This window comes from Pan troglodytes, chromosome 12 (assembly GCF_028858775.2).
Source record: "Pan troglodytes isolate AG18354 chromosome 12, NHGRI_mPanTro3-v2.0_pri, whole genome shotgun sequence".
NCBI classification, from domain to species: Eukaryota; Metazoa; Chordata; class Mammalia; order Primates; family Hominidae; genus Pan; species Pan troglodytes.
The window spans coordinates 26,363,981-26,388,509 of NC_072410.2; the positions used below are offsets into that span (position 1 = coordinate 26,363,981).

Consider the following 24,529-nt stretch of genomic DNA (forward strand, 5'->3'; position numbering starts at 1 on the left):
AATAGTAGAATGGCTCCAGGGTGCCAGAGGACAAACTGACCTAGAGCTTGGCCTTGGAGCAGGGAGAACTGAAAAAGAAAATGGTGGTTTTGTCTTTTTTGAGTTGAAGGGGAGATTGTATGGACCCGTGGGAGGACCTAGGTAGGCTCTTGAGATGGCCAAGGCAGCAGTGCAGGTGGAAGGGGTCTCATCAGAGCGGAGGGGCAGAGTGAGAGAGATGGAACCTGTAGGGTTTGTATGATTCCAGCTCATGAATACCTTGAGGCTTTTTAAAGAGGGCAGGGAAGACATGAAATGCAGTCCCCACCTGCCTTGGGGTCCTTTAGAGAAATGTATAGTGCAAGAAAACCACCTGACCTGGCATAGGATGCCCTGCTTTGGTTCTTGCTTTTTGTTCTAGAAACAAATGTTTCCCATCATGAATGGGTGGAATGTTGTCCTGGGCAGTGTCATCCTAGCTGTGCTAGAGGAGGGAGATGCCTGGTCCGTGGTAGGGATGTTCTGTACATGCATGCTGTGGGTGAGAGCCAGTGCCTCGGCTTGCTGCTTACCCATAAGGGCCACTTCTCACAATTACCCTTTCCCTCCATTGCCCTCTGATTCCGAGCCTCTTAGCATGAAGAGACCCTGTGGACTAGAGGTGGTATATAAAGATGACATCACTCCCTGTCCCTGTGAGTCTTGTCTGAAGGGCTGGCATCTTCAGCCTTTCATGTTGTCTTCAGCGCCCCCAAATTACAAGATGGCTCTCTGTTATAGAACTTGTTTATTTCAGTGGAAAATTACAGCTCTGCTCGTCTTGTTGAAAGTGATTTCTGAACACAATAGCCAGAATATTCCTAGCACCTTGCATATATTCTAGAAGATAGAAACAAAGAACTGGTAGCCAGCCCAAGGGGAGGGCTGTTGGTAGCAGGAGGAAAGCCAGGCAGCATGGACTAATTAGTCTCCTGGGGCTGGAAGTTCTGGGAAAATATCACTCAGGTGATTTGTGGGTCCTGGGTGGAGTTTCCACTCATGGTCTATTGTAGGCTTTAGGTTTGGATCCTGGGTGGGAAGGATGGAAGAGCTGGCGTTGCTGGTGTTTAGTGAATTGATGATATTGAATATTTTAATGGGAGGATACAGCTGAAGTTGAGGTTTGATCCAGCTCATGGCCAAATAGTGCTAGAGAGAACAGACAACAGTTAGCCTGGGGTGGCAAGCTGAAGACGCTGTCCCCAGAGTCATCCCGAGACCACCTTTGTCCTTGCCCCCATGGCTGCCACTCACCGGAGCTGAATAGATGAAGTTAAACAGCATAAGTGCTATAATCGATATGACCATAAAGGCTATGAGTTTGAAGCGATAGCGTTTCCAGAAAATATAGCAGAAGTTTTGAACTGGTGACCGCAGCCACATGAAAGAGGTGTTGGTGCGTCTGTCCAGGAGCCAGGGAGATGTCAGAGAATGGCAGGGAGAACCTTCAGGTCAAGTAATCTGATGCAAAGAGCTTTCTTTTTTAAAAAAGCAACTACTGGGCCAGGCGCAGTGGCTCACGCCTGTAATCCCAGCATTTTGGGAGGCCGAGATGAGTGGATCACCTGAGGTCAGGAGTTTGAGACCAGCCTGGCCAACATGGTGAAACCGCGTCTCTACTAAAAATACAAAAATTAGCCGGGCGTGGTGGCATGTGCCTGTTATCCCAGCTACTCAGGAGGCTGAGGCAGGAGAATCGCTTGAACCCAGGAGGCAGAGGTTGCAGTGAGCAGAGATTGTGCCACCACACTCCAGCCTGGGTGACAGAGTGAGACAATTATCTCAAAAAAAAAAAAAAAAAAGCAACTTTTGCTTACTCCAACCCTCACCCCAAGTCTGTTCTTTGCTGATTGTAACTGAGCACAGAGCTGTGGGGTGGGAGGTAATTACCACCTCTCCATGGTAGGCCCACTGGTCACCACCCCATACACACTGAGGAGCAAGAAAGATCTGGTGCTTTTGCCCCAAGGACCCTTACAGGGGAGGATGAAGTGTGGGGTACTGGTTGGGTTCCGACTGGCCTCGCCCGGCTGGCTTGATTAAGGCTTCCTTCTCTGACAGAATCTCCAGGCTCATCTTCACCTTGCCCTGGGAACACCATGGGTGAGGGGGAGGCTGAGTGCAGACAGCAGGAGCCGGGTAGTTTTAGGACCTCTTCCCGGGATCAAGAAAGGAAAAGGGATTTAGCTAGGTCCCTAGATGTCTGTTAGAGCCAGGACATGTGGCATAGCAGCCCTAATCAGTAGACACTCCCCAGCTCCTACCGACAAGCGCCATTTGCCACCATCGAGGACCTGGCAAGGCCACCAGCCAGTCACAGTCTTCTTCTTAAAGAGGGAGAAGTGCTTGTATTGGACGAAATAGGGCCACTTGGGGTCGGCGTCCATCATCCTGATGGAGCACTGCTTGGCGTGCCGAGCCGGGAGGGGCATGTCAGACAAATCCAGCTCCAGGACCCCTGAGCCCAGAAAAATGACATCAGCAAGGAGGAGCTCCCTGTCCTGTGGTCACAAGCCCTGTGTCAGGACCTCACCTAGGAAGTCGTCGGGGGAGAAGATGTCATTGTCCCAGACCTGGATGATAAGTCGGGCTGGGAACTTCATGGACGTGGCATCCAGGCTCCATATGTAATCCTGGGGAAATGGCGGAAGGGCGTGTTACCGGCCTGTCTCCTGGACGTTTCCCTTGCACCCCTCCGTGGCCCTCCACCCAGCAGTGATAGACTATCAAGGAAGAGGGTTTCCACCTGAGGACATGTTTCTGATGTTCTGGGACAGATTGCAAGCCTCTGGAGGGGTGGGGGGAGGAGCTCCAGGAGCCTGGGTCTGTTTGTTGTGGCCTGTTGCCCCTCACGCCCCAGGCCTGTTACCTTCTGGCTCTGGACACACATGCGCTCCGCCGCCAGGTAGTCCATGGTAAAGACGAACCGCCAGTTGAAGTCGGCCTCCCCAGTCAGCGAGTGGTAGTGGATGTCTGTCTTCTGCATGTCCTTCTCCAGCCCGTATAACCACCTGGGGCCAGAGTCCTATCACCTGTGGCTCATGTGCATTGGCCCCATCCCCCAGCTGGAGCCCCATGGGGAGGGCTGCCCAGCCGACGCCAGGCAGAGCTGGATGGAGAGGTGTCCCATTCAGGACTGGGCCGTGCCAGCAGGATGACAGAACTGGGGAACTGAGGGGCTCTGCCGGAGCCTGACTCCTCTTCCCTACCCTTTGATGTAGATGTCGCTCGTCTTCTCTCTACTTAAATTGTCATCCACCAGGTCCACATTGGCAGTCTTCCAGATGATGCATCGCAGCTCATACCTGTGGCCACTGTGCTCTGAGGCTTTGCTGAGGAGGAGCTCCCCAGCTGCAGCCTCAGTGAGGGCAGAGAAGCCTGCAGGGCTGCCCTGTATGTTTTTGCTCAGTGTGGGGAATTCAGGGGAAGAAAGCTCCCAGTAGAGCTTCCTCTCTTCCCAATAGAGAAATGAATTACTGCAGCTCAGTACCTGAGGACAGTGGTGCCCTGCACTGGGGGGAGTTCTGAACTGTGAAATGCAGCAGTTGGGAAGTAGGCTGTCACTCACCGTTTAGGCTTTCTGGGGTTGATGTTGACTTGGGGGCCAGGAGGCCCCAGCTTCTTGGGGAAGATGTCCACCCACATTTGCACCTTTCCCTAGAGCCGGGATACATTGACTGGTTGGGGGTTGCTAGCCTCTGTTCTCAGCAGGCTGGCCTGGGGTTCCCTGTCCCAGGTTCTGAGGTCTGTTGAGGTTGTGTTCCCAACACCGAGGGGTGGGGTACAGAGATATCTGTGAGGCCGCAGGCGACCACGCACCAGCTTCCCCCTTTCTTTTGGCTGAGAGAGTAGTGCAGGGAGATTGGGACACGGTAGCTTTGGGGCTGATGGCATGGTGCTGGGATTCCACTTAGGACGACAGGTCTGGAAGGGTGAATGCCACTCCCTAGGTCATGCTAGATGGCCTGTCTGGACGGGGATCCAGATCGGAGTTGGGGCTTCATTTATCAAGCAGCTTGGTGTTGCTTGATAGCCTCGAGTATGAGGAAACTAGATACCAGTCCAGATTTTCAGGTCGTTTTATGTTATGAACTACAACCTAAGGGTAGTAAGCTAGCCACACGTACAGAGGAAAGAAGGTAAGGGATGAAAAGGAGGAGAAAAGGAAAGAAAAAGGGGAGAACTGCCAACATTGAAGAATACACAAATACGTTCTGCCTTTCAGACTACCTGACCTCATTATATTCTTCTGAAGTTGACCCATTTGAGAAAACAGGTTTAATGAGAATGGTTTTTTATTTGTTTTTTGAAACAGAGTTTCCCTCTGTCACCAGGCTGCAGTGCAGTGGCATGATCTCAGCTCACTGCAGCCTCTGCCTCTCAGGCTCAAGTGATTCTCGTGCCTAAGCCTCCTGAGTAGCTGGGATTACAGGCACCCACCACCATGCCCAGCTAATTTTTGTATTTTTAGTAAAGAGGTTTTGCCATGTTGGCCAGGGTGGTCTCAAACTCCTGGCCTCAAGTGATCTGCCCGCCTCAGCCTCCCACAGGCTGGGATTACAGGCGTGAGCCACCGCACCTGGCCTGTGGGAATGGTTTTTTAAAAATTTTGCTCAGCAGAGGACTTTCTGTCTGGAATGTGGTATGAGCTTGAGAAGTTTAGAGAATGAGATGAGCCATTATGGTGGCTGCAGAGTGAATGATAATTAGGTGCGTTTGGGGATTTTTATTTCTCTGTTTGGGGTTATTTGCTGTGAAGAAGACACAGCCTACAATTAACAGCCAGAACCCGCGTTGTCATGTCTGCGCTGTCTGACCTGAGCGCCACCTTCCCACCCCTCGGGAGAGACTTAAGGCAATGGAGACATTGACTGGTAGGGCTCCCTGGTGCCTCCCACAGCTGGCGCATGGCCTCTGTTTCTTGTAGATGACCTTTCCAGCTCTGAAATTCTCCATTCTAAGTGACACCACCAGAACTTCTTGCTTATTAATGTGCACAGCATGCTTGTCTTCTGTGCATGTACATTACCAAATGTTTGGCCTGTCCTTCCCCTCTCGTGGACTATGTCCTGGGTGGACAGGCACCCCTGTCTCCTGATCTAGCTCCTCCTGTAGGAGCCAGGAGTGGCCCCTCCAGTCTCATACCTGGTCGATGCCTGGCTGGCTGTCGCTGTACAGTGTGCGGGTCTCCACGTGCTCAGGTACCAGCCCCTGGGTGTGCAGGAGGTACAGTGCAAGGCGTTCCTTCTTGGGTCCCAAACCATGAACAGTAGGGGTTTTGGGCTCTGGTTTGGAGGGGGATGGAAGGAGGGGATTGCGAGGTCATTAGCCTTCCTATCTCCTAGGTAGGCTCTTACCCTCCCGACCGCAGCCTGGGTAGGAATGAAGGGGAAAGGGATGGGCTGCTCTTTGGCTCCAGGGAGCTCTTTCCTTGTCCTCCCCTTTCTCCCCCGAGTCTGCAGCTCTTCCATTCTGGAGCCTCACAGCTTCCAGAGGCCTGTGTCTGTGCTTTCTGCTAGTGTTCTGTGCTGCTCACCAAAGCTTTGCAGCTTGAACTTTTTCCCGTTATAGAAAACAGCATCTTCCTCAGGACTGAACAGAGGCGGAGGTAGCCCTTTCCGCTTGGCATAGCGTTCTAGGAGGTAGCTTGGGGGCATCTGATCCCGCCATCTAAAGGGCCCTGACCTGTGGGGGATGTGAGAGGAAGAGGTCTGGAGGTTTGGGTCCTGAAGAACACTGCTGTGAGCTGCAGGTTGACGACGGGTGGAAGCTTGGGTGGAGACTGGGCAGGTCTGGGCCCTGGTTCCTGCCCAGGATGCAGGCTTCTCCCAAGGGAGCTGTAGGCTCACTCTTCCACCCCACCTGACTCCCTTCCCCCAGACGGGCCCACTCTCACTGGCAGTAGGATTTGGAGAGCCCACAATGAGCTCCAAAGCCAGATAGGAGTCGGTTTTCAAGGTCGATGACTGTGGTTCCTATCTTATCATCAGGTGAAAATAGGTCGAAGTCATAGAGCTGGATCTCTAGGTCCTTCTCCAGGGGTATGTTGCAGGTGAGTTCAAACATCCTAGGGGTGAGGTGTTGGAGACTGCAGAGGATGTGGGCAGTGCCTCTGTGCCCCCCTCCCTCACCGGTGTCTCGGCCCCGTAGGCCCCTTGTTTGTTCATGGAGATTGTGGAGAGCAGAGCATGGGGCAGGCTGCCTTCTGCCAATCGCCATCCCCTGGTTATGGTTGAAAATAACTTTGGATAGGCCTGGTGTGGGGCTCTGAGCTCCCCTCCCAGCCAGAGTGAGAAACAGGGTAGAACCGGCCCACCCATATATTTGTCTTCTATCTGTTGAGCACCAGGGCATGTAAGACGCTGTGGTAGGAACTTGGAGGCTGGACAGGAGTGCCAGAGTTCTGTGCCTTCTCCGGCCGACTTCCAGTGTGGTGTGGATAGGAGTGGAGAAGGGGTCTTGGGGGTTGGGGCAGCTCACGTGCCAAAGATGGGATCCAGAGTGTTGGGCTGGTACATGTCCCGGTTGCCAAGCTCTGTCTTGCCCAGTTTCAGGATCACATAAGGGTCACACTGGGGTCAGATACAAGTGGGGGAAGGATAGGAACTGGGGAGGCCGTCCAGGTTTGTCAGGGAGGGTGGGAGGAGGGTGGAAACAAGCCCCTTGCACCACACGGAGCCTATGGGGAGTTGGCATTCTGTGTGTCAGCAGTCGGAGGGGGCTCCCAGAGATGGGTTGAGGGGAGCGTGCGGGGCACCTGTGTGGGGCAGGTACTGTTCTTTACCAGGCCATTGTAGTCCTGGGGCTGCAGGTTGATGGCTCGTACCACGTACACCCGCACCAAGCACGGCTGGGGGAAGTCCTCTCTCTCTGGCCAAACCAAGAACTGCAGCGGGGGCTTTGGGGCTTCTGGATTCTCAGGAAAGGGGTAGATGCGGAAAAGGCCCTGGCGGGGGGAGGGTGTTGGGGGCCCAGCCTGGCAGTGCTGGCCAGCTCTGTAAAGCCCTCTGGGAGGTGCCCCAGCCCATGTTCAGGAGAGAGAGGGTTGGGCTGAGGGTGGCAGGGATAGAAGGCCATGAGGACAGTGGAGGCAGGTACAGAAGGTGTTCAGCAGGGCCCACTATGTTGAAACAGGGTGTTGGCAAAGGAACCGCAGTCAGTAGGTGAGTTCCCCGTCTGTGCCGCTGTGGACTCATTCCACCCCATCTATCCCTTCAGGTTCGGGCTTGTTCTCTGTGGCTTTGCAGCCTTGGGAGGCCAGCATAGGCCAGGGTGGGGAGGGGAAGGGGAGCGCTCCCCGAGTTCCTGTGGAGGCGAATCTCTGCTCCTCCACTCCCAGAACGTTCTCAAGCCCTGCTCCATCTTCACAATGAGCATATAGAGCCAGGGCTTTTATTCGTTTTCCAGGGACAGAAGGTGCACAAGGAGACAGGGGCAGCTAAGCTGGGGTGGACACACACCTTGAACTCCCCTACCACGGGGCTGTCCAACTTGGGCTGCTCCTGGTAGAGTTTGAAGGTCTGGCAGAAGTCCTGCAGGCCCTGGAAGGCTGGCACAGCCTCCAGCTCACACTCATACACCTGCAGAGGTGTGTGGAACCCTGGCTGGTGGAGACTGTTCCCGTGATTAGGCGATGGAGGGACCACCAGCTCCCAGGTCTCACTCCAAAGCATCTGGCAGTCAGCGGCCCTGGGGCCAGCACTGTGTGCTTCAGACAGGGTGGCAGCTGGAGCTGTCTCTGGGAGACAGTGCGGGAACCCTCCCACTTGAGGCTTCCCAGAGGAATCAAGGCTAGCTCTGCTGGCCTCCTCCAGTGGGAGATTTGATTCCATCCCATTTCTTCCCTCCTTCAAACCTTGAGGGTGTGGTAGTCTTTGTACTTGTACTTCAGGGACTTGTGCTCATCTGTGGCCCAGAACAGCTTGCTCCACCAGTCCACCTCATGCTCATACTCATCCTGGCAGAGAAGAGGATCATTCTGGCCTCGGGCAGGGGCAGCCCCCCACCTCCCTGCACTGAATGGGGCTGAGCCTTCATCACCTCTGCTTTACTGGACTTGAACCAGAACTTTCTGTAGAGGTAGCCTAGGAACTGAAAAAGGAGAGGGTGAGCAAGGGAAAGCCATAGCTCACTCATGGGCTCTGACTTCAGAGAGGAGAGAGGGGGTCAAGGCCAGAGCTTCCCTGGTGCCCTTGCCCTTGCCTTTCACATAGACCTTTTAATTCAGGGGTCTTTAGAAATGGGATCTAGGGAGCAAGAAGGAGGGGACAGATAGTTCAATGTCCTCATTGCCCATAGCTGCAGACTGGATTCTGGATTCTGGATTCTGGAAGGGGCTCAGAAATACAGAACCTCAAGCCCCACCCTGACCTACTAAGAGTCTGCTTTTGGTGACGATGTCTGGAGGATTCCTGCACATTCAGGTTTGACAAGTGCCACTTTAGAGCAATAGTTGGGGACCCTGAAAGCACATTGGAATCACCTGTGTGGAAGGGGTTGGAAAAAATGTTGATGCCTGGGTCCTACCTCAGCAATTCTGATAGAATAGATCAGTGGCTTAGGCCTCAGGAGTTTTAAAACTCTCAGGTGAGGCTGAGTAACCTCAGCACTTTGGGAGGCCAAGGTGGGAGGATCGCTTGAGCTAAGGAGTTCAAGAACAGCCTGGGCAACATAGCAAGATCCCTGTCTCTATAAATTTTTTTTTAAGTGGGGGATGGAAGTCTCACTCTGTTGCCTAGGCTGGAGTGCAGTGGTGGGATCTTGATTCACTGCAACCTCCACCTCTGGGGTTCAAGCGATTCTTGTGCCTCAGCCTCCATAGTAGCTAGAATTACAGGTATGCGCCAGCATGCTCAGCTGATTTTTTTTTGTATTTTTAGTAGAGATGGGGTTTCACCGTGTTGGCCAGGCCGGTCTTGAACTCGTGACCTTAAGTAACGTGCCCGCCTCAGCCTCCCAAAGTGCTGGGATTACAGATGTGAGCCACTGCACCCAGCCAAAAAAAATTTTTTTTAAGATTTAAGGCCGGGCATGGTGGCTCACGCCTGTAATTGCTACACTTTGGGAGGCCGAGGTGGGTGCGTCACCTGAGGACAAGAGTTCGAGACCAGCCTGGCCAACATGATGAAACCCTGTCTCTACTAAAAATACAAAAAATTAGCCGTGCGTGGTGGCGGGCACCTGTAATCCCAGCTGCTCAAGAGGCTGAGGCAGGAGAACCTCTTGAACCCGGGAGGCGGAGGTTGCAGTGAGCCAAGATTGTGCCACTGCACTCCAGCCTGGGCAACAAGAGCAAAACTGTGTCTCAAAAAAAAAAAGATTGAAAAGTTTAAAAAAATCAAAAACTCTCAGATGATTCTAACATGCAGTCAGGCTTAGAGACCTACAGAGACCCTATAGGCTGAGGACCCTACAGAGCGAGGTGGGCCTCACAGTTGGGCACGGGTATCCAGACTGTTTAATGGACACCCCTCCTTAGGCCCAAGGGTTATACCCCGTCAACAGTATGGGAGAAGGTGGGCCTGCAGCCCTTACTTACGTCTTGGTGCTTCTTCTCAGACAGCGCTGTGCGGGGAGAGCGCAGGGACGAGTCTCAGGATGGGGAGAGGGCTGAGGAGGAAGCACCAACCCCACGGGGGAGCAGGGCCTGCCCCACTCCCAGTGAAGGCTCGCTTGTGAGGCCTGGGGAAAGGCACGGAGGAAGGGCCGTACTTGGAAGCTTTGGGTGCATATAGTCTTGAGCCCAGGGGTCACAGAAGTAGGGCTGGAGGAAGTCGATGTTGGCCTGGCCCGTCACGATCTGCTGGCCGAAGGCCCAGTTGTCTACCACCTTCACCACGAGGGGCAGTGCATAGGCCTCCTCCGTCGGCATGAGCTGCAATCCCGAGGAGACGTGGGGAGCGTGAGACCCACAGAAGAAGAGGGCTGCCCAGCCCCTGCCCTGGGGCCTCTTACCACTGTGAGGACTAGGACAGACTCGGACTCGGGGAAGTTGGGGTTGGTCTGAAAGTCCCTGATGGGTTCTGTCCTCAGGGACTCTTCCCCGAATTCCACCAGGAGCTGGGGGGAGCTCGCCTTCTTCATGTTCCGAAGGCCCCAGGCCAGGATCTACCAGAACAAAGAAGGAGGGCAGGACAAGGGGCAGGCAGCGCCTCTGTAATGGGGTCCTGGCCAGAGAAGGGGGCTGAGGGGCAATAGCGGTGCAGCAGGAGCCTGCAGGGCCAGGGAATGGGGCTGCAGAGGAGCCAGTGTCTGAAGGCGCACAAGGACAGGCTTCCCCGTCCTGTGAGGGATCAGTGCTTGTCCTCGGGGCTGGGACGCTGTCCCCCAACCCATGAGGGAGGTGCCCTCCGGCCACTGGCTGCATCCTCCACTGACCTCCATAGCCCGCAGGCATTGCCCCTCCTCACCCGCTGCCTTGTCTGGCCTCATCAGTTCTCAGGTAGGAGTTCCTGAAGCCGACTGCCTCTGAGGCCTGAAGAAGCAGGAAGTGCCTGGATTTCTCAGGGCCCCTGTGCCATCTAGCTCATTGAGGACCCCATGGCCATTCAGTGACCTGGCATCCTGCCAGGAAATAGCTGCACGCTGACTTTGGGCCTCCTTGGGGCCTAAAGCGGGAACCAGCCAAGTTGCCTGATCTTGGGGAAGCCTTCAGTCCCAGAGGCCTGACCGTCTTGTGCTCTTTGCCACATTTGCGGCAGGGCACACAGCTTCTGAATGAGGACCCTCATGCTACTCTCAGAAGAGAGGTGAGCAACATCCTGGCATCTGCAGTCAGACAGGGCTGGGCCTAAATGGCCCTGTCAGTTAGTCCCTGCATCACTGTGCGTGGAATGTGTTATCTCTTGGAGCCTCTATTTCCTTCTCTGCAAAGTAGTTGCTACTGCGCAGGGGCAGCGTGAGTCCGACAAGTGATCATGCATGCTACAGCCCTTTGCCTACTCCTCACTGCAGAGGTTTGTGGTAAAATTATTTCCAGTGTTACACCAGAACCTCTTCGTTTCTCTCCTGTCTCCCTCCACCTCCCAGGTAGTCTTTCTCGGGGTGTGAGCTTTGGATCCAGTAGTCAGGGAGGACCAGCAGAAGGCTGCAGCGCACTCCAGACCACCCCCGCCTGTCCTGCCCACCGTCCCCATCCCACATCGCCAGCACCTCAATGGCCATCCTCTTTATCGTGGGCTGGATGCTCTTGGGGAGTGTGTATGCCCCATTCTTCCAGGGAACGCTTAAGATAGGCAGCTGCTTCTCTCCAAGCTTCTGGGGGAGGGCAGGGAGCATGAGGCCCTCTGGGCTGGTCCTGCTGCCCTCACCCCCACCTCAAGCAGGTCCCTCAGAGGCCTCACCGAGCCCAGAGCCCCATGGGTAGGGGCTGGCAGGGGGACTTAGGGGAGAGGCTGGTCAGGCCAGCGTCACCAAGCCCACAGCTCGGGATCCTGGGCCCCAGGCATTTCCTGACAGGGTGGAGTTGGCCCCCGCTGGCTGGGGGTGGGACGGGGAGGGGCACTGAGTGCCACACTTCCCAGCCAGGCCCTCTCTCCCAATACCTCAGTCTGGAGGATCAGCTCACAGGATGCCAAGATCTCGCCCTCTTCCTTCCCCAACTCCTTTACAAGGGGATGCCACCTCATGGGGGGCAGGATCCGGTCCTGGAGATCCAGCCAGACCAGTGGGGGCCACATGCTCCGTCCCCACAAGCTCTCCTTGCCCTGGAGGGGGGAAGTTCACAAAGCATGGAGGCCATGCTGGCAGGGCCCAGCTCTGTCTGGGCTTCTCAAGGCAAGGGCAACAGCTGGCAGGTGAATTTCCATGGTGCTGTCTGCACGTCAGGCCTCATGGGAGCACTTTCCATACATTTTCATCTAAAATAAATCCCCTCAGCCACTCTGTGAGGTAGGTCCTCTTCCCCTTGCTCTGCCCAGCCCAACTTACCCAGAAGTCACGCTGCCACAGCTCCAGCACCACAAGCGGTGGGCTCTCTTTGGTGTCCTGCGGATTCTCGTACAGAAGGAGGTGCTGGAAGATGAGTGTCTGGGCCCATGTGGGGCCTGCAGAGCTCCTCAGGGTTTGGGTGCACTGGCTGTGGTTCAGGAAGACCACCCGAATGAAGGGCGCTGGAGGGGTAGAGGAGGAGGTAGCAGTGTCTTGAGCTGGGAAGAAGGGCTTTCCTCTCCTCTGCTGCTGCAGCCACTGGACCCAGTGGGGCCCAGGAGGGTCAGGCAGGGCAGCCACTGAGGCCTCCCAGAGGCCCCCTCAGAGTCAGCTGCAGAGCACCGGGGCCTGTCACCAGAGGCCAGGCATCATCTGGTCCCATCCACGAGTTCCGTATGCCTCCCAGGGTTGAAGCCTGGGCCTCACAGAGATGGAGGGCAGGGGATCCTCTGGAGGAGTTCTAGGGACGAGGCCACTTGTGACTGCCCTTTCTTTTTTTTCTCTCTCTTTTTTTTTTTTTTTGAGTCAGAGTTTCTCTTTTGCCCAGGCTGGAGTGCAGTGGCACATCTCGGCTCACTGCAACCTCTGCCTCCTGGGTTCAAGCAATCCTCCTGCCTCAGCCTCCCGAATAGCTGGGATTACAGCTGCCCGCCACCACGCCCGGCTAATTTTTGTATTTTTAGTAGAGACGGGGTTTCACCATGTTGGCCAGGTTGGTCTCGAATTCCTGACCTCATGATCGGCCCACCTTGGCCTCCCAAAGTGCAGGAATTACAGGTGTGAGTCACCGCGCCCGGCTCTGTGGCTGCCCTTTCATGGCAGCAGCAAGTGGCTTGGCATCAGGGAGCGTCACATGGGCCTCTCGATGTGGGTGGTGAAGCCCAAGGGACACAGCTCCCTTGGAGCCCTGCCACCTACTGTCCCCACTCCCTACAAACAGCAATAAGGACCAGGCTGGAGCACGTGGCTTGTCTCCTGAAACTTTCACTGGGGCGTCCTCACAGGACCAAGGACAGGCCCTCCCCACAGGCCCCTCCGCCTCTGTCCAAACACGAGTGATACATGGTTCCCAAGCATACTGCCCTCTCTCTTGCCCTCATGCCCCACTAGTAACTGCCAGACAAGCTCCTCCCTCTTCCATGCCCAGCTAAGTGGCCACCACTGGGATGGAGCCCTCTCAGCTCCCACTTCTAATTCCACAGCACTGGGGTCACGCCTCAAGAGCAGCCCTGCCTCATAGTCTTTGTTTTGTGTCTTTTCCCCAAACCAGGACCATGAGCTGCTTGGGAGAGGGGTCTGCGTCTTTGTCACCCTCATCCATGCCCCTGTCTTTACACTGCTGAGCAGCTGACACCAGGACCCAGGGACAAGGCTTGCAGCTGGTGAGGGGCTGACAGGCAGGGGCCCTGGCTGGGACTGCAAGCAGGGCTGCCTTGGCTGCTGCAGGAACACGACCCTGCTCTCCTCCCTGAGGCCTTGTCCTCAGCTGGGGACAAGGCTGCCTGCCACCTACCTTGGAATGTCACGATCTGATTGGACACCAGGTTCCGGGCCTGGTAGATGTAGCAGAAGAGCTGGTAGTAGTGGGGCTCTGGGGAAAGAGAAGCCATGCCTGTCACCTGCCCCAGGACCCCAGCGGCTCCCTCTGACTGCCCCCACCCTGTCCCCACCCCCTGCCCTCGGGTACTGGCCTCTGGGGCCATTCAAGTAGACTCCCAAGTCAGTGCTTACTATTGAAGGTGCAGTAGATGAAGGGCAAGTTGGGGGGCCGGGTGTCCTGCCTCTGGGGGTCCCTGAACTGTCTGTCCAGACCCCATGGCCATGTCTTGCTGTCCTCTTCCTTCCCAGCATGGTATTTCAGATCCATAGCCTGCACCCAGGACAGTCTCCCCTGAGGCTCTTGGGTGCTGCTCCTGTTTCCTCTAGCCCAGGCCCAGTCACCCTCCTCCCTCACACTGCCACCCTCGCAAGCCTGAGGAACAGAGGCCCTTCCTCCGCAATCAGCGCCCCAGCCAGGCCAGGCCCTGGCTTCTCTGGGAGGTGGGGTTACAGGCAGGCATCACCCAGCCTGTGAGGCTTTACCAAGGACCCCTCCAGGAGGAATATGGGCGCGATGCCCTTGTCCTTGTTGGGGGCCAGCCTGCGGCGCCAGCAGCGGCGGCGGAACCGGCTCTGGGGCTGAGGGTTGAGGTGGAACTTGGAGCCGAAGGTGTCATACTCCCAGCCCTCCTCCTCGCCCTTGGCCAGGCCCTGTGGTGGGGAGGAGAGCAGGGTTGTGTTCCTGCAGCAGCCAAGGCGGCCCTGCCCGCAGTCCCAGCCAGGGCGCCCATCGACCCCTCACCAGCTGCAGGAAGGAGAGGGTCTCCTGCTCGTGGCTCAGCTCCCCATGGTTCCTGAAGCGCACACGCGCCCAGCGCCGGCGGCGGCACGAGTGGTAGGTCTTCTCCACCGGGCTCCAGACCTGGGGCAGGCCCGACGGTGGGATCCCCACTCCATACTCCCAGCCTGCGGTGGGTGGACCATGGCCTCTGAGTCCTCAGGTGCCCGCAGGTTGGGAGGCCTGGACAAGCCCGGGAGACAGGCCCTAGAGGGGCATTACTTCCCTCACATCCAGGTCTCTGGCCCTGAGGTGTGGAAAGGAGAGTGTGGCTACACTGTGTCACCTGAGTGGCCTGGGCCCAGCTGCCCAACTTACAAATGAAGCAGGTGAGACTCAGAGAAGTCCTGTGACTCGCACAAAGCCACACAGCCCATAAGCAGCAAAGCTTGCATCTTGAGCCCGGACCTTGAGACTTGCAGCCCATCATCATTCCTGCCCTGGAGCTGCTGTGGGTGAATTCAGCCATCACGTGATAGCCTCCTGTTCACCAGCATCTGCCACGCCTTGCTCTGGGCCAGGCTTCAGGACACACCGAGGGCCTGTGCTGTCTCAAAACTGGGGCCCATGTGTAAGGAAACGCTGGAGACCCAGCTCTGGAGGCCAGGGGGCCCCAGGAATTTAGGCGTATCCCACGGAGGGCTTGGCTGCTCTGATCCCACCCTGCTGGCTGCCGTGATTTTGAGGCCCTGGTCTCTCCCGATCCCAACCCTGACCAAACGACTGACCCTTACTGTCCACTGCGTGGTTCAGCTCCACCACCCAGTCCTTCTTAAAGTGCCAGCCTTGGGGGCACTTCACGTTCTCCCGGGCCTCCATGGGCTGTCCATTCTGCAGGTGGACAGAGAGGGCGAGCGAGGGGCACATGAGCTGGGAGGAGGCTGCCCTCCCTCCCTCTTCCCACACCTGTGTGCGTGCCTGCTGTGGCCGCAGCAGCCTCCCACTCCGGGCCAGACTGTGCTTGCCACACCTCATACCACCAGAGCCATCACTGAATATGCTCCAAGGACCTGCCTTTCTGCGCTGGAAACTGCTCCTCCTCATTGTAAAGGGGAGACTAGCATGCTTTTGAGATCAGTTAAACCCACACTACCCAATACAGTAGCCACCAGCCGCCTGGGGCTACTCTAGCTTAAATGAGTTAAAATTCAAAGTTTAATTCCTTCATCTCACTAGTGCCCCATTTTAAGCACTCAATAGCCACACGTGCAGATATAGAAGATTTCCATCATCACAGAAAGTTCTACTGGACAGTGCTGGGTTAGCCTACCCCAAGCAGATTCTCTCCTTCGGGGTAAGCAGCACCTTTGAAGGAGGCCTAGGAAGAAACATTGCCTCCCTTTTGTTGTTTCTCAGTCTTATTTAAGGTATTTCTACAAACCCCTCACCCCATCAGTGCTGAGGGAGAGTGCCTGAGGGCTGGTGCGCTCACCCGGGGCCCCACACATAGTGCAGGGCATAGGGCTCAGACCCTTTCCACTGGGACCCCCAGCTTCCAAGGCACCCCGCCTGGTGGCCTTGCTTGCCCCCTAACCCGAGGCAGCTTCGGCCCTGCTCACCACGTCTGTGTTTGGGATGGCGGCAGGCCCCCAGGCCCCTCTGGTGTCACGGCCCTGGTTCTCATATACCTCCTCCAGCACCTGGCTCTTGTTGATGTCTATGTCCAGGAGGAGCCTGGGGGTAATGAGACCCCAAGTTCCCAGCACAACTCCCCAAGCAGCCCCTGGGGCCGTCTTCTGCTGGCCAAGCGTTCCCATACCTGGCATCCCATCCCCACCTGCTCTGGGCAGGACAGGGTGGTGGGCAGGGCCCTTGGCCTGGTGCACCTCGGCCCTCTGGCACCAGGCTTAGGGGCTAGGTACCCATCTTTCTGGGCTGCCGCGGACTGGCCCTCCCAGGTGAAGTGTCCCCTCTGGTGGGGCCTGCCCCCTCTGGCCTTACCTTCTCTGAGGTTCCACTGTCCAGCTGTCCTGCCAGTGCCATCCCAGGGGTGGTTGGAAATCCGTCATGGGGAGGGTCTTGTTCCCCATGACATCCGAGAAGTTGGGGCAGTGATACAGCCCCTGCTGCCCCCACTGGTCTTTATACTTGGCCTGATTCTCATACTAGGGGAGGGAAGCTTGTCAGGGCGGCTGCCTCCTCTAGCACAAAGTGCGGGGACATGGGCCTCCCCTGGGCCCCCTGACTCTGGGCTGCAGGGGCATCCTAAAAATGTGGTAGCCAGGCAAGAAAGGGCCATGTCCCCATTGCACAGGTGAGGGCACTGAGGCCCAGAGGTCAACCCTGCCCTGGATCACTCAGCTGGCAGAGTGGGGTGGATGCTGCATGTGTGGACAGAGATATCATAAGACATCTATGTAGTGCTTGGAGGCACAGAGGTGGAGAGGGGTCTGGGGTGAAGGGGAGGGAGCAGGGCCTGAGTGCTCAGCAGGGAGAGTGTGGTTGAAAAGGCCCAGAGGCAGCAATGGTGGTCAAGTGGTGCAGGAGGGCTAGGCTCCCCAGGGTCTGCAGTGACGAGGGAGCAGGGAGCTGGCATCAAAGGCACCGGCCCAGTCCTCTGGTGCCCGCTGAGCATGCAGGCCCTGCTCCCTGCCCCGCACCCTGAACTGCTCTCCACCTCTGCGCCTCCAAGACCTACGGAGCTGGTTAGACATATTATGATGTATCCATCTACACATGCAACTTAGACACTGCAAACGTATGTTTTAATTCAGTAAGTTAAAAAGCCTGACGCTCAAACCTTATTTCCCCTCTGCTGTTCATGTGGCTTCCTGAGCCATGTCCTTCCCCGGGGGAGCCAAGGACATCTCCCCTCCTCTGGTTCTAGAGCAGTCCCTGGCCGCCGCCCGCCCTCTCCCCAGGTTGATGGTTCCGTGGGCAGATGCCTCAGATCCTGCTCCTCTACCATTCTAGGCCTTCACGTCCTGGGACCCCACTGGGGCCTGCAGGGGTCCCGGGCTGCCCTGTTGGTGATGGGTGAGGCCCCTGCAAGTCAGAGCCTTGCTCACTTCACGTGCTGTTGATGAACTAGGAGAAAGCTCGGAATAAACCTGCATCAGGTAGAGGGGGACCAGGCCCCGGAGGTCACTTAGTCGCCCCCTTTGTCTCCACACGTGTATGGAGCATCAACAAGAGACCAGAGCTGGCAGTGTCCGAGATTGCTTTAATCTCTGCCTCCTCCAGCAGACTATCTCCTAGCCCTCAGTTTCGGTCAGGAATTTTTTCTTCCTCTTCAGTGCAGGGCTACTGCAGCTACACCCTCCCTTCTCACGCCAAATCCCCTGCAGGGAGGCCATCTCTTCCCTACGAGGCCACCCTACCCCCAGCCCCGCGTGCCTGCCCTGGCCTTGGGCTGCCGCTCACCACTCACCATCTCGGCGTACACCGCTGTGTCACCCTGGCGGAGCAGCTGCAGGTCCTTGCTGTCTGTGACATTGCCAAGCCACATGCAGACCCGGAGGTGAGCTGGGAGCACATCCTTCTGTCCTTCACCCTCTGGGTACTGAGCCAGAGGCCGATCGGTCCCACAGGGGCACTAAACACCCTGAATGCCACCCCGGCCACCCCCCAAGTGGGCTGTACCTGCCCCTTCCCCCCTGAGCCCTGGGAGCGGGGCCCTCACTGAGCTGAGTGCTGGAGCTGTAAGTGAATGGCATGGAGTTCTGTTCTGCCCTCCAGAGTGGGGTGGCTCCACCCTGGGAGCCATGAAGCAGAGAGGCTGGGAGTGCCTCACAGAGGGAGTAGCAGGGACGTTGATAATGGGACTGATGGACATTCCTTGTGTGCTTGTTATGGGCCGGCACTGTGCCAGTTGCCCAGTGTGCATCGTAGTCCTGGATCCTCACACCCCACCATGAGGAGGGCATGGTGATTGCCAGGCCCATTCTACAGAGCAGCACGCTGAGGGCTGCGCATGGCCAGGAGTTGGCCTAGGGCCACACAGAGCCAGGATTCATGTCTCAGGGGCTTTTGCGGGATGCGAAGGACTCTGGTGGGCATGGAAGGAGCCTTGCGTGTTGGTGGAGAGGGCAAAGGGCAGGTACAGTTGGGGCCAGGAAAGCCCAGAGTGTCCTTACTGTTGAGAGTATGGGCCAGAGAGAATGGATGCAGGAACAGGGGCCAGGGGCCAGGCGGCAAGGCAGCACCTTCTCCAGGAGGCAGTGGGGAGCCAGGGAGTCTCTGAAGGGGGAGGGAGTGGCCCCCACGTCCCCCCAGAGAGGATTAGAAGCAGGGAGGCCACTGTCACAGCCAGGGGTGGGGGTGGTGGTCAGGGTGTTTAGTCTTATTTATAGCTTGCATCTGATATGATGGGCTGGTACCAAACCTTATAGACATTAAATATTTTGGAGATCACCCCGTCACGGTCCAGGGAAGAGATGACAAGGGGCTGGACCAAATGGTGGCCATGAGGATGATAGAGGAGGTGGATTTGTTTTCTGTTTTTTTTTTTTTTTTTTGAGACGGAGTCTCGCTCTGTCACCCAGGCTGGAACAGTGTCACGATCTCAGCTCACTGCAACCTCCGTCTCCCAGGTTCAAGCGATTCTCCTGCCTCAGCCTCCCATGTAGCTAGGATTACAAGCATGCGCCACCATGCCCAGCTGATTTTTTTGTATTTTTAGTGGAGACGGGGTTTCACCATGTTGGTCAGGCTGGGTCTCAAACTCCTGACCTCAGGTGATCCACCCGCCTCAGCCTCCCAAAGTGCTGGGATTACCTGTGAGCCACCGTGCCCAGCGAGGAGGTGGATTTGGGGACCATTTAGGAGGTACATGGACTTGGCATCACCCAACATGCTGACAGCCACAGACCCCTCTCTTCCTCTGGGGACTGTTTCAACCCCATTCCACGTGGTTAAGGGACCAGGAAAACAGGCCCCATAGGGGCTGCCCTGCGAGTTCAGGGGGCTCCCCTGGGGGCATTTCTCAGCCCTGTCCTCCCCTGAGGAGCCCCTGATTCCCACCTGTAGGAAGAGTGTCTGTATCTTCCCACAGAGCCTGCCGGAGTGCAGAGCCCCTGCCGGGGAGAAGAGGATGGAGTGGGCAGGCACCTGTGCATAGGCCACTCGCTGCTCCTTGGCCACCAGCCAAATCATCACGTCAGGGAGGCCCATCTGGGGCTGCCGAGGTGGGAGAACGTCAGGCCCTGCGCGGCTGGCTCCCAGCCCTGCTGCAGGCCAGTGTGTGCAGCACCCACCTCAGGGAGCACGGCGTTGAGGCGGTACAGCCAGTCCTCCGCTGTGGCCACCATGTCCTTGGGCTTGGCTTGCTTGGCCTTTTGGGCCAGTTCCTGCAGGAGGAGGCTGCGGAGCTGCCACCTCTTCCTGTCCAGGCTGGTGGCTTTGGGCTGATAGGTCATGCAGGGCAGAGGGTGCCTGTGGCCAGGACAGGGTAGCAGGGGCTGGACCTCTCTACTGCCTCCCAGTGTCACCATTCCTGCCCTGCCTTAGGCCAGCGTGCCCCTCCTGGCCTCAAGATCCTGCCCCCATCCGCTGCTGGCCTGGCCCAGGAGCCCTTCCCACTGCTCCATAGGAAGCCTGCTCGCTGTGTGTCCAGCCCTGGGTTCTCATCCAGTCCTCTCCCTTCCTCCCAGGGCCTGCAGGGAGGTGGGGCTATGTGGGCTTGTCTGGAGGAAGAGGACAGGCTGGCTTAAGAGGAGCCTCGGGTGTGGGTGTGGGGTAGCAGGGACCATTCTGATGGGGCAGTCAGGGGGCCTGAATGGGAAGGGAGAAGCGACTCTTGGGGTTTCCCGCTGGGGAGAGGTCTGAGCAGTGCTCCTCCCCGAGGAGGGCGGGGGGAGGTGTTCAGGGCACTGCGCTGAGTCCCCAGGCCCAGATCTGGCTCAGCTCCAGGCCAGCTGTATCCCGGAGTGCCCCCACTCCTACTTGCAGTCCTCTGCCAGCTCCCTCAGCAGTTTCTCCCACTGGTAGAGGAGAGCTGGATCCTTCGGATTCCGCGTGGATTTCAGGGTGTCCAGGTTGGCTTTCTGCCCAGCAGGAGAGAAATGGTGAGAGAGCCCGCCTCAGCATGGAGCCCAGCTGGACAGGCCACAGGGCTGATTGGCCCAAGATGTTTTCAGCCACGACCTTGGGAACTTTGAGGGATAACCTGGTGATATCAGTTCAAGGTTGTCCACAACTCCGAGGCTAGGAACCCCCCACATCCTTCCTGCTGCCCAACAGAAGAAACAGGTGGCAAGAAGCCGGGATGGGGTAAGACTGGGAAAGCAGTGCAGAGCCCTGACCTCCACATAGGCATGAGAAAGTCATGCCAGAGGTGCCAGCCCCAGGTGGCTCCCGAGAACTACACTCCCAACAGGCACTTGAGACAGTTTCTGATCTCACTCCTTCCAGCTTCTATGGTCTTATCTTCATGTCACCTCCATGCCTCCCCCCGATCCTGCCGAACTTCAGAAACCAGCACATTGCCGCGGCTTTGCAGGTTATTCCCTTCTACCCCCACCCAGCCCCCAACAAAATCCTATGCATTCTTCAAAACCCTGCTGATGTGTCATCTCCTTTGTGCACACCTCCTCTGACTATCCACTCTTCCTCTCCTCTCCCCATCTTCTCTCTCTGACCCTATAGCACCTGGTACCTGCATCTCCATCATAGCCCTAGTTGCACTGCACAGTCACTGCCTGCATGTCTAACTTCCCTAGACAGTGAGGACAGGGGCTGTGTTTAATGATCTTTGTGTCTTCAGTGCCTACCCTGCTTCTGGCACATTCTTCTCAACAGTGTGGAATGAATGCATGAATGAGCTGTGTGACCAGTTTCCTGCCACTGTGATGCAGTTTCCCAAGTCTCCCAGCCACACTCTGAACCCTTCCCAGCATCGGCTCCCGCACCACTCACCAGGCGGTCCCGAGTGAAGTGGAGGAGGTTGAGGCAGTTCATGCGGAAGCTGACGTCCTCCCAGTTGGAGGTCACAGCCACGACAGGCTTGGTGTTGTACCAGGGCACATAATGGTAGATGTTCCCTGAGACACAGAGACACATGGAGGGATGGGGTGTCTGGGGGATTCTGGGAGGTCTCTTCTCACTGTGCTCCCTCCGAGGACCTCTCTGGACCACTGCACCCTCAAAGATGCGACCTGCTAACAATGCTGACTGGAGCCCTCCAGCTGGGAGGCTGGGCTGGGGCCCAACTGAGAATGTGAGAATGTGTGCACTTTGACCCTTCATTGTCACATGGCCTTCCAGAGTCCCCAGTTTCCAGTGGGAAAATCCAGGCTAGCAATGGGAAGCAGTTTCCCTGAGGTGGCATAGCCAGGCGGTCATAACGCAGGCGCCTAGCTCCAGAGCCCTGGGTTCTGAACCTCAAGCGAGACGCCAGGGGTAGGGGCACGGGGCACGCCTCTGGGTGGGACGGGGGCAAGGGGAACAAGTATAGATAAACACCCCTGATGGGTGCCACAGACTGGGTTCCCTTGCCATGTTCCTTATTGAAATGAGGTGGAAGTGAGACCAAACATAGAGGATTCTGAACCGCACTGCTGCCGAGTTGGCCTTAGAGGCAGAAATCCACAGAAAACGAACATTTAACATGCAGAAAATCTGTGAGGCAAGCGAGAGCCAAAGCTGACTTTTGTTCTCCAAATTTCTGGAAAGTTCTTGGAGAACTTGTGCTTTTCTTTGGCGACTATGGGAGGAATGGGGGGCAGAAGAGAAAGCCTAGGGCTGACCAGGTGGGCAGTCTAACAGGGACCCATGTGCTACAGACTGGCTGTGTCCCCCCCGGAAAGGCATACTCAAGTCCCAAACCCCAGGACCTTAGCATCTGGCCTTATTTGGGCGGGGGGTGGGGGGCTTTGCAGATGTAATGTGTTAGGATGAGGTCATACTGGAGCAGGGTGGGCCCTTAAGGACTGGGGTCCTTATAAGAAGGGAGACAGAGAGATGGCAGTTGAGTGAGGACAGACACAGGGAGACACTGTGCAAGAGCAGAGGCAGGATGCAGCTGTGAGCCCAGGAACACCAAGGACCACAGCAACCGCCAGAAACCAATGGCCAGATTCTCCCTCAGAGCCCTCGGCAGGGGTCAACACTGACACCCTGACTTTGAACTTCTGGCCTCCAGACCTATGAAAGAATGAGTTTCTGTTGTCTGAAACCACCTGGCTTGTAGTACTTTGTTACGGCAGTCATACACCATGCAGAGCACAAACTCCAAACCCTAAGCCGTTGGGGCCGGGGAATGAGAACTGACCCATCACACAGGAGGGGACAGTGGGGAAGCTTGCCTGTCTCCAGTGTGGCTCTCTGGGTGGAGGGGAAGAAAATCTTCCCCAAAAGTTGTAGCAAGTGGGGCCTCATGGATGTTGGCATTCGGTGCTTATGTTATCTGTGTAGCCTGAAGAGTGTCCAACAAAAAATTTAATTTAAAGTGGTCTCAAGTAGTTTGTTACCAGCCTGGGTAACACAGAGAGACCCTGTCTCTAATTAGCCAACCATAGTGGCTCATACCTGTAGTCCTAGCTACTCAGGAGGCTGGGGTGGGCTTGAGCCCAGGAGTTTGAGGCTACAATGAGCCGTGATCATGCCACTGCATTGCAGCCTGGGTGACAGAGTGAGACCGTGTCTCAACCAATCAATAAAACAAAGTGGTCATAAATAAATAAATAAAAATAAAGTGGTCCCTGCTTGGCAGTGTCCCAGGTAACTGGAAGAAGCAAGCCAATCCTCTCTGGAGAATGAAACTTTAGCCAGACCTCAGAGAATGCCCACGAAGTTCCAAGAAAGTGAGCAGCTGAGAACCAGTGTACATAGTCCTAACCCATCAACTCCGCTCCTGTATATGCCCAACAGAAGGGCATATACAGCATCAGTGAGACACATGGAGAAAATGTTCATAGCAGCTCTCATCATAATAGCCAAAAGTTGGAAACAGCCAAAATATCTCTCAAAAAATCTCTTGGCCGGGTTCGGTGGCTCACGCCTGTAATCCCAGCACTTTGGGAGGCCAAGGCGGGAGGATCACCTGAGGTCTGGAGTTTGAGACCAGCCTGGCCAACATGGCGAAACTCTGTCTCTACTAAAAATATAAAAAAAGAATTAGCCGAGTGTGATGGTGGGCAGCTGTAATCCCAGCTACCTGGGAGGCTGAGGCAGGAGAATCACTTGAACCCAAGAGGCACAGGTTGCAGTGAGCCGAGATTGCACCACTGCATTCCAGCCTGGGCAACAGAGCCAGACTCCACCTCGAAAACAGCAACAAAAAAGGGCCAGGCATGGTGGCTCACACCTGTAATCCCAGCACTTTGGGAGGCCGAGGTGGGCAGATTACCTGAGGTTAGGAGTTCAAGACCAGGCTGAGCAACATGGTGAAACCCCGTCTCTATTAAAAATATGAAAATTAGCCAGGAGTGGTGGTGTGCACCTGTAATCCCAGCTACTTTGGAGGCTGAGGCAGGAGAATTGCTTGAACCCGAGAGGTGGTGCAGTGAGCCGAGATAACGCCACTGCACTCCAGCCTGGGCAACAAAGTGAGACTCCTTCTCAAATAAATAAATAAATAAATAAATAAAATAATCTCTCAAAAATCTCTCAGTAGTAGAAAGGATAAATTATGGTATGTTCACACAATAGAATAATACACAGCAGTCAGTGAATGAGCTATGACTATACCCTATGTCATCTGGATCTATGAACACACTGCACAAATAGAACAGTGAGCAAAAGAAACCACGATATGATTTTTTATATCATATCAAAACCATATATCAAATGTACAAATTATCTTTAAAAAATAATAATAATTATTTTTTAAAGAGAACACTGGTTCTCAGCTGCTCACTTTCTTGGAACTTCGTGGGCATTCTCTGAGGTCTGGCTAAAGTTTCATTCTCCAGAGAGGATTGGCTTGCTTCTTCCAGTTACCTGGGACACTGCCAAGCAGGGACCACTTTATTTTTATTTATTTATTTATGACCACTTTGTTTTATTGATTGGTTGAGACACGGTCTCACTCTGTCACCCAGGCTGCAATGCAGTGGCATGATCACGGCTCATTGTAGCCTCAAACCCCTGGGCTCAAGCCCACCCCAGCCTCCTGAGTAGCTAGGACTACAGGTATGAGCCACCATGGTTGGCTAATTAGAGACAGGGTCTCTCTGTGTTACCCAGGCTGGTAACAAACTACTGGAGACCACTTTAAATTAAATTTTTTGTTGGACACTCTTCAGGCTACACAGGCTACATATATAT

At 55.8% G+C, this 24,529-nt stretch overlaps 1 protein-coding gene across 5 annotated transcripts in view; it reads right to left on the reverse strand.

The window, feature by feature from the left end:
• Positions 1-751: 751 nt before the first annotated feature.
• FER1L5 (fer-1 like family member 5) overlaps positions 752-24,529 on the reverse strand; it is a 64,528-nt gene continuing 40,750 nt past the window's right edge. For 2 of the 5 annotated variants that reach the window (XM_024354534.3, XM_063789574.1), the window contains 34 exons: positions 21,179-21,303; positions 20,207-20,307; positions 19,519-19,696; positions 19,286-19,441; positions 17,694-17,825; positions 16,265-16,428; positions 15,883-15,997; positions 15,052-15,154; positions 14,288-14,451; positions 14,029-14,196; positions 13,678-13,816; positions 13,460-13,537; positions 11,947-12,128; positions 11,562-11,723; positions 11,170-11,274; positions 9,973-10,125; positions 9,730-9,892; positions 9,557-9,582; positions 8,059-8,109; positions 7,874-7,975; positions 7,479-7,598; positions 6,803-6,964; positions 6,499-6,590; positions 5,915-6,085; positions 5,555-5,703; positions 5,164-5,303; positions 3,587-3,675; positions 3,228-3,323; positions 2,888-3,029; positions 2,552-2,651; positions 2,283-2,476; positions 1,997-2,106; positions 1,273-1,420; positions 752-1,167 (listed from right to left, as the gene is read on the reverse strand). In XM_024354534.3, the coding sequence (XP_024210302.2) occupies positions 943-1,167; positions 1,273-1,420; positions 1,997-2,106; positions 2,283-2,476; positions 2,552-2,651; positions 2,888-3,029; positions 3,228-3,323; positions 3,587-3,675; positions 5,164-5,303; positions 5,555-5,703; positions 5,915-6,085; positions 6,499-6,590; positions 6,803-6,964; positions 7,479-7,598; positions 7,874-7,975; positions 8,059-8,109; positions 9,557-9,582; positions 9,730-9,892; positions 9,973-10,125; positions 11,170-11,274; positions 11,562-11,723; positions 11,947-12,128; positions 13,460-13,537; positions 13,678-13,816; positions 14,029-14,196; positions 14,288-14,451; positions 15,052-15,154; positions 15,883-15,997; positions 16,265-16,428; positions 17,694-17,825; positions 19,286-19,441; positions 19,519-19,696; positions 20,207-20,307; positions 21,179-21,303 (4,505 nt within the window). In that variant the 3' untranslated portion in view covers positions 752-942. Of the gene's footprint in view, positions 1,168-1,272; positions 1,421-1,996; positions 2,173-2,282; positions 2,477-2,551; positions 2,652-2,887; positions 3,030-3,227; positions 3,324-3,586; positions 3,676-5,163; positions 5,304-5,554; positions 5,704-5,914; positions 6,086-6,498; positions 6,591-6,802; positions 6,965-7,478; positions 7,599-7,873; positions 7,976-8,058; positions 8,110-9,556; positions 9,583-9,729; positions 9,893-9,972; positions 10,126-11,169; positions 11,275-11,561; positions 11,724-11,946; positions 12,129-13,459; positions 13,538-13,677; positions 13,817-14,028; positions 14,197-14,287; positions 14,452-15,051; positions 15,155-15,882; positions 15,998-16,264; positions 16,429-17,693; positions 17,826-19,285; positions 19,442-19,518; positions 19,697-20,206; positions 20,308-21,178; positions 21,304-24,529 lie in introns of all 5 variants that reach the window. The other 3 variants (XR_010149325.1, XM_024354535.3, XM_063789573.1) reach the window with 3 other exon arrangements.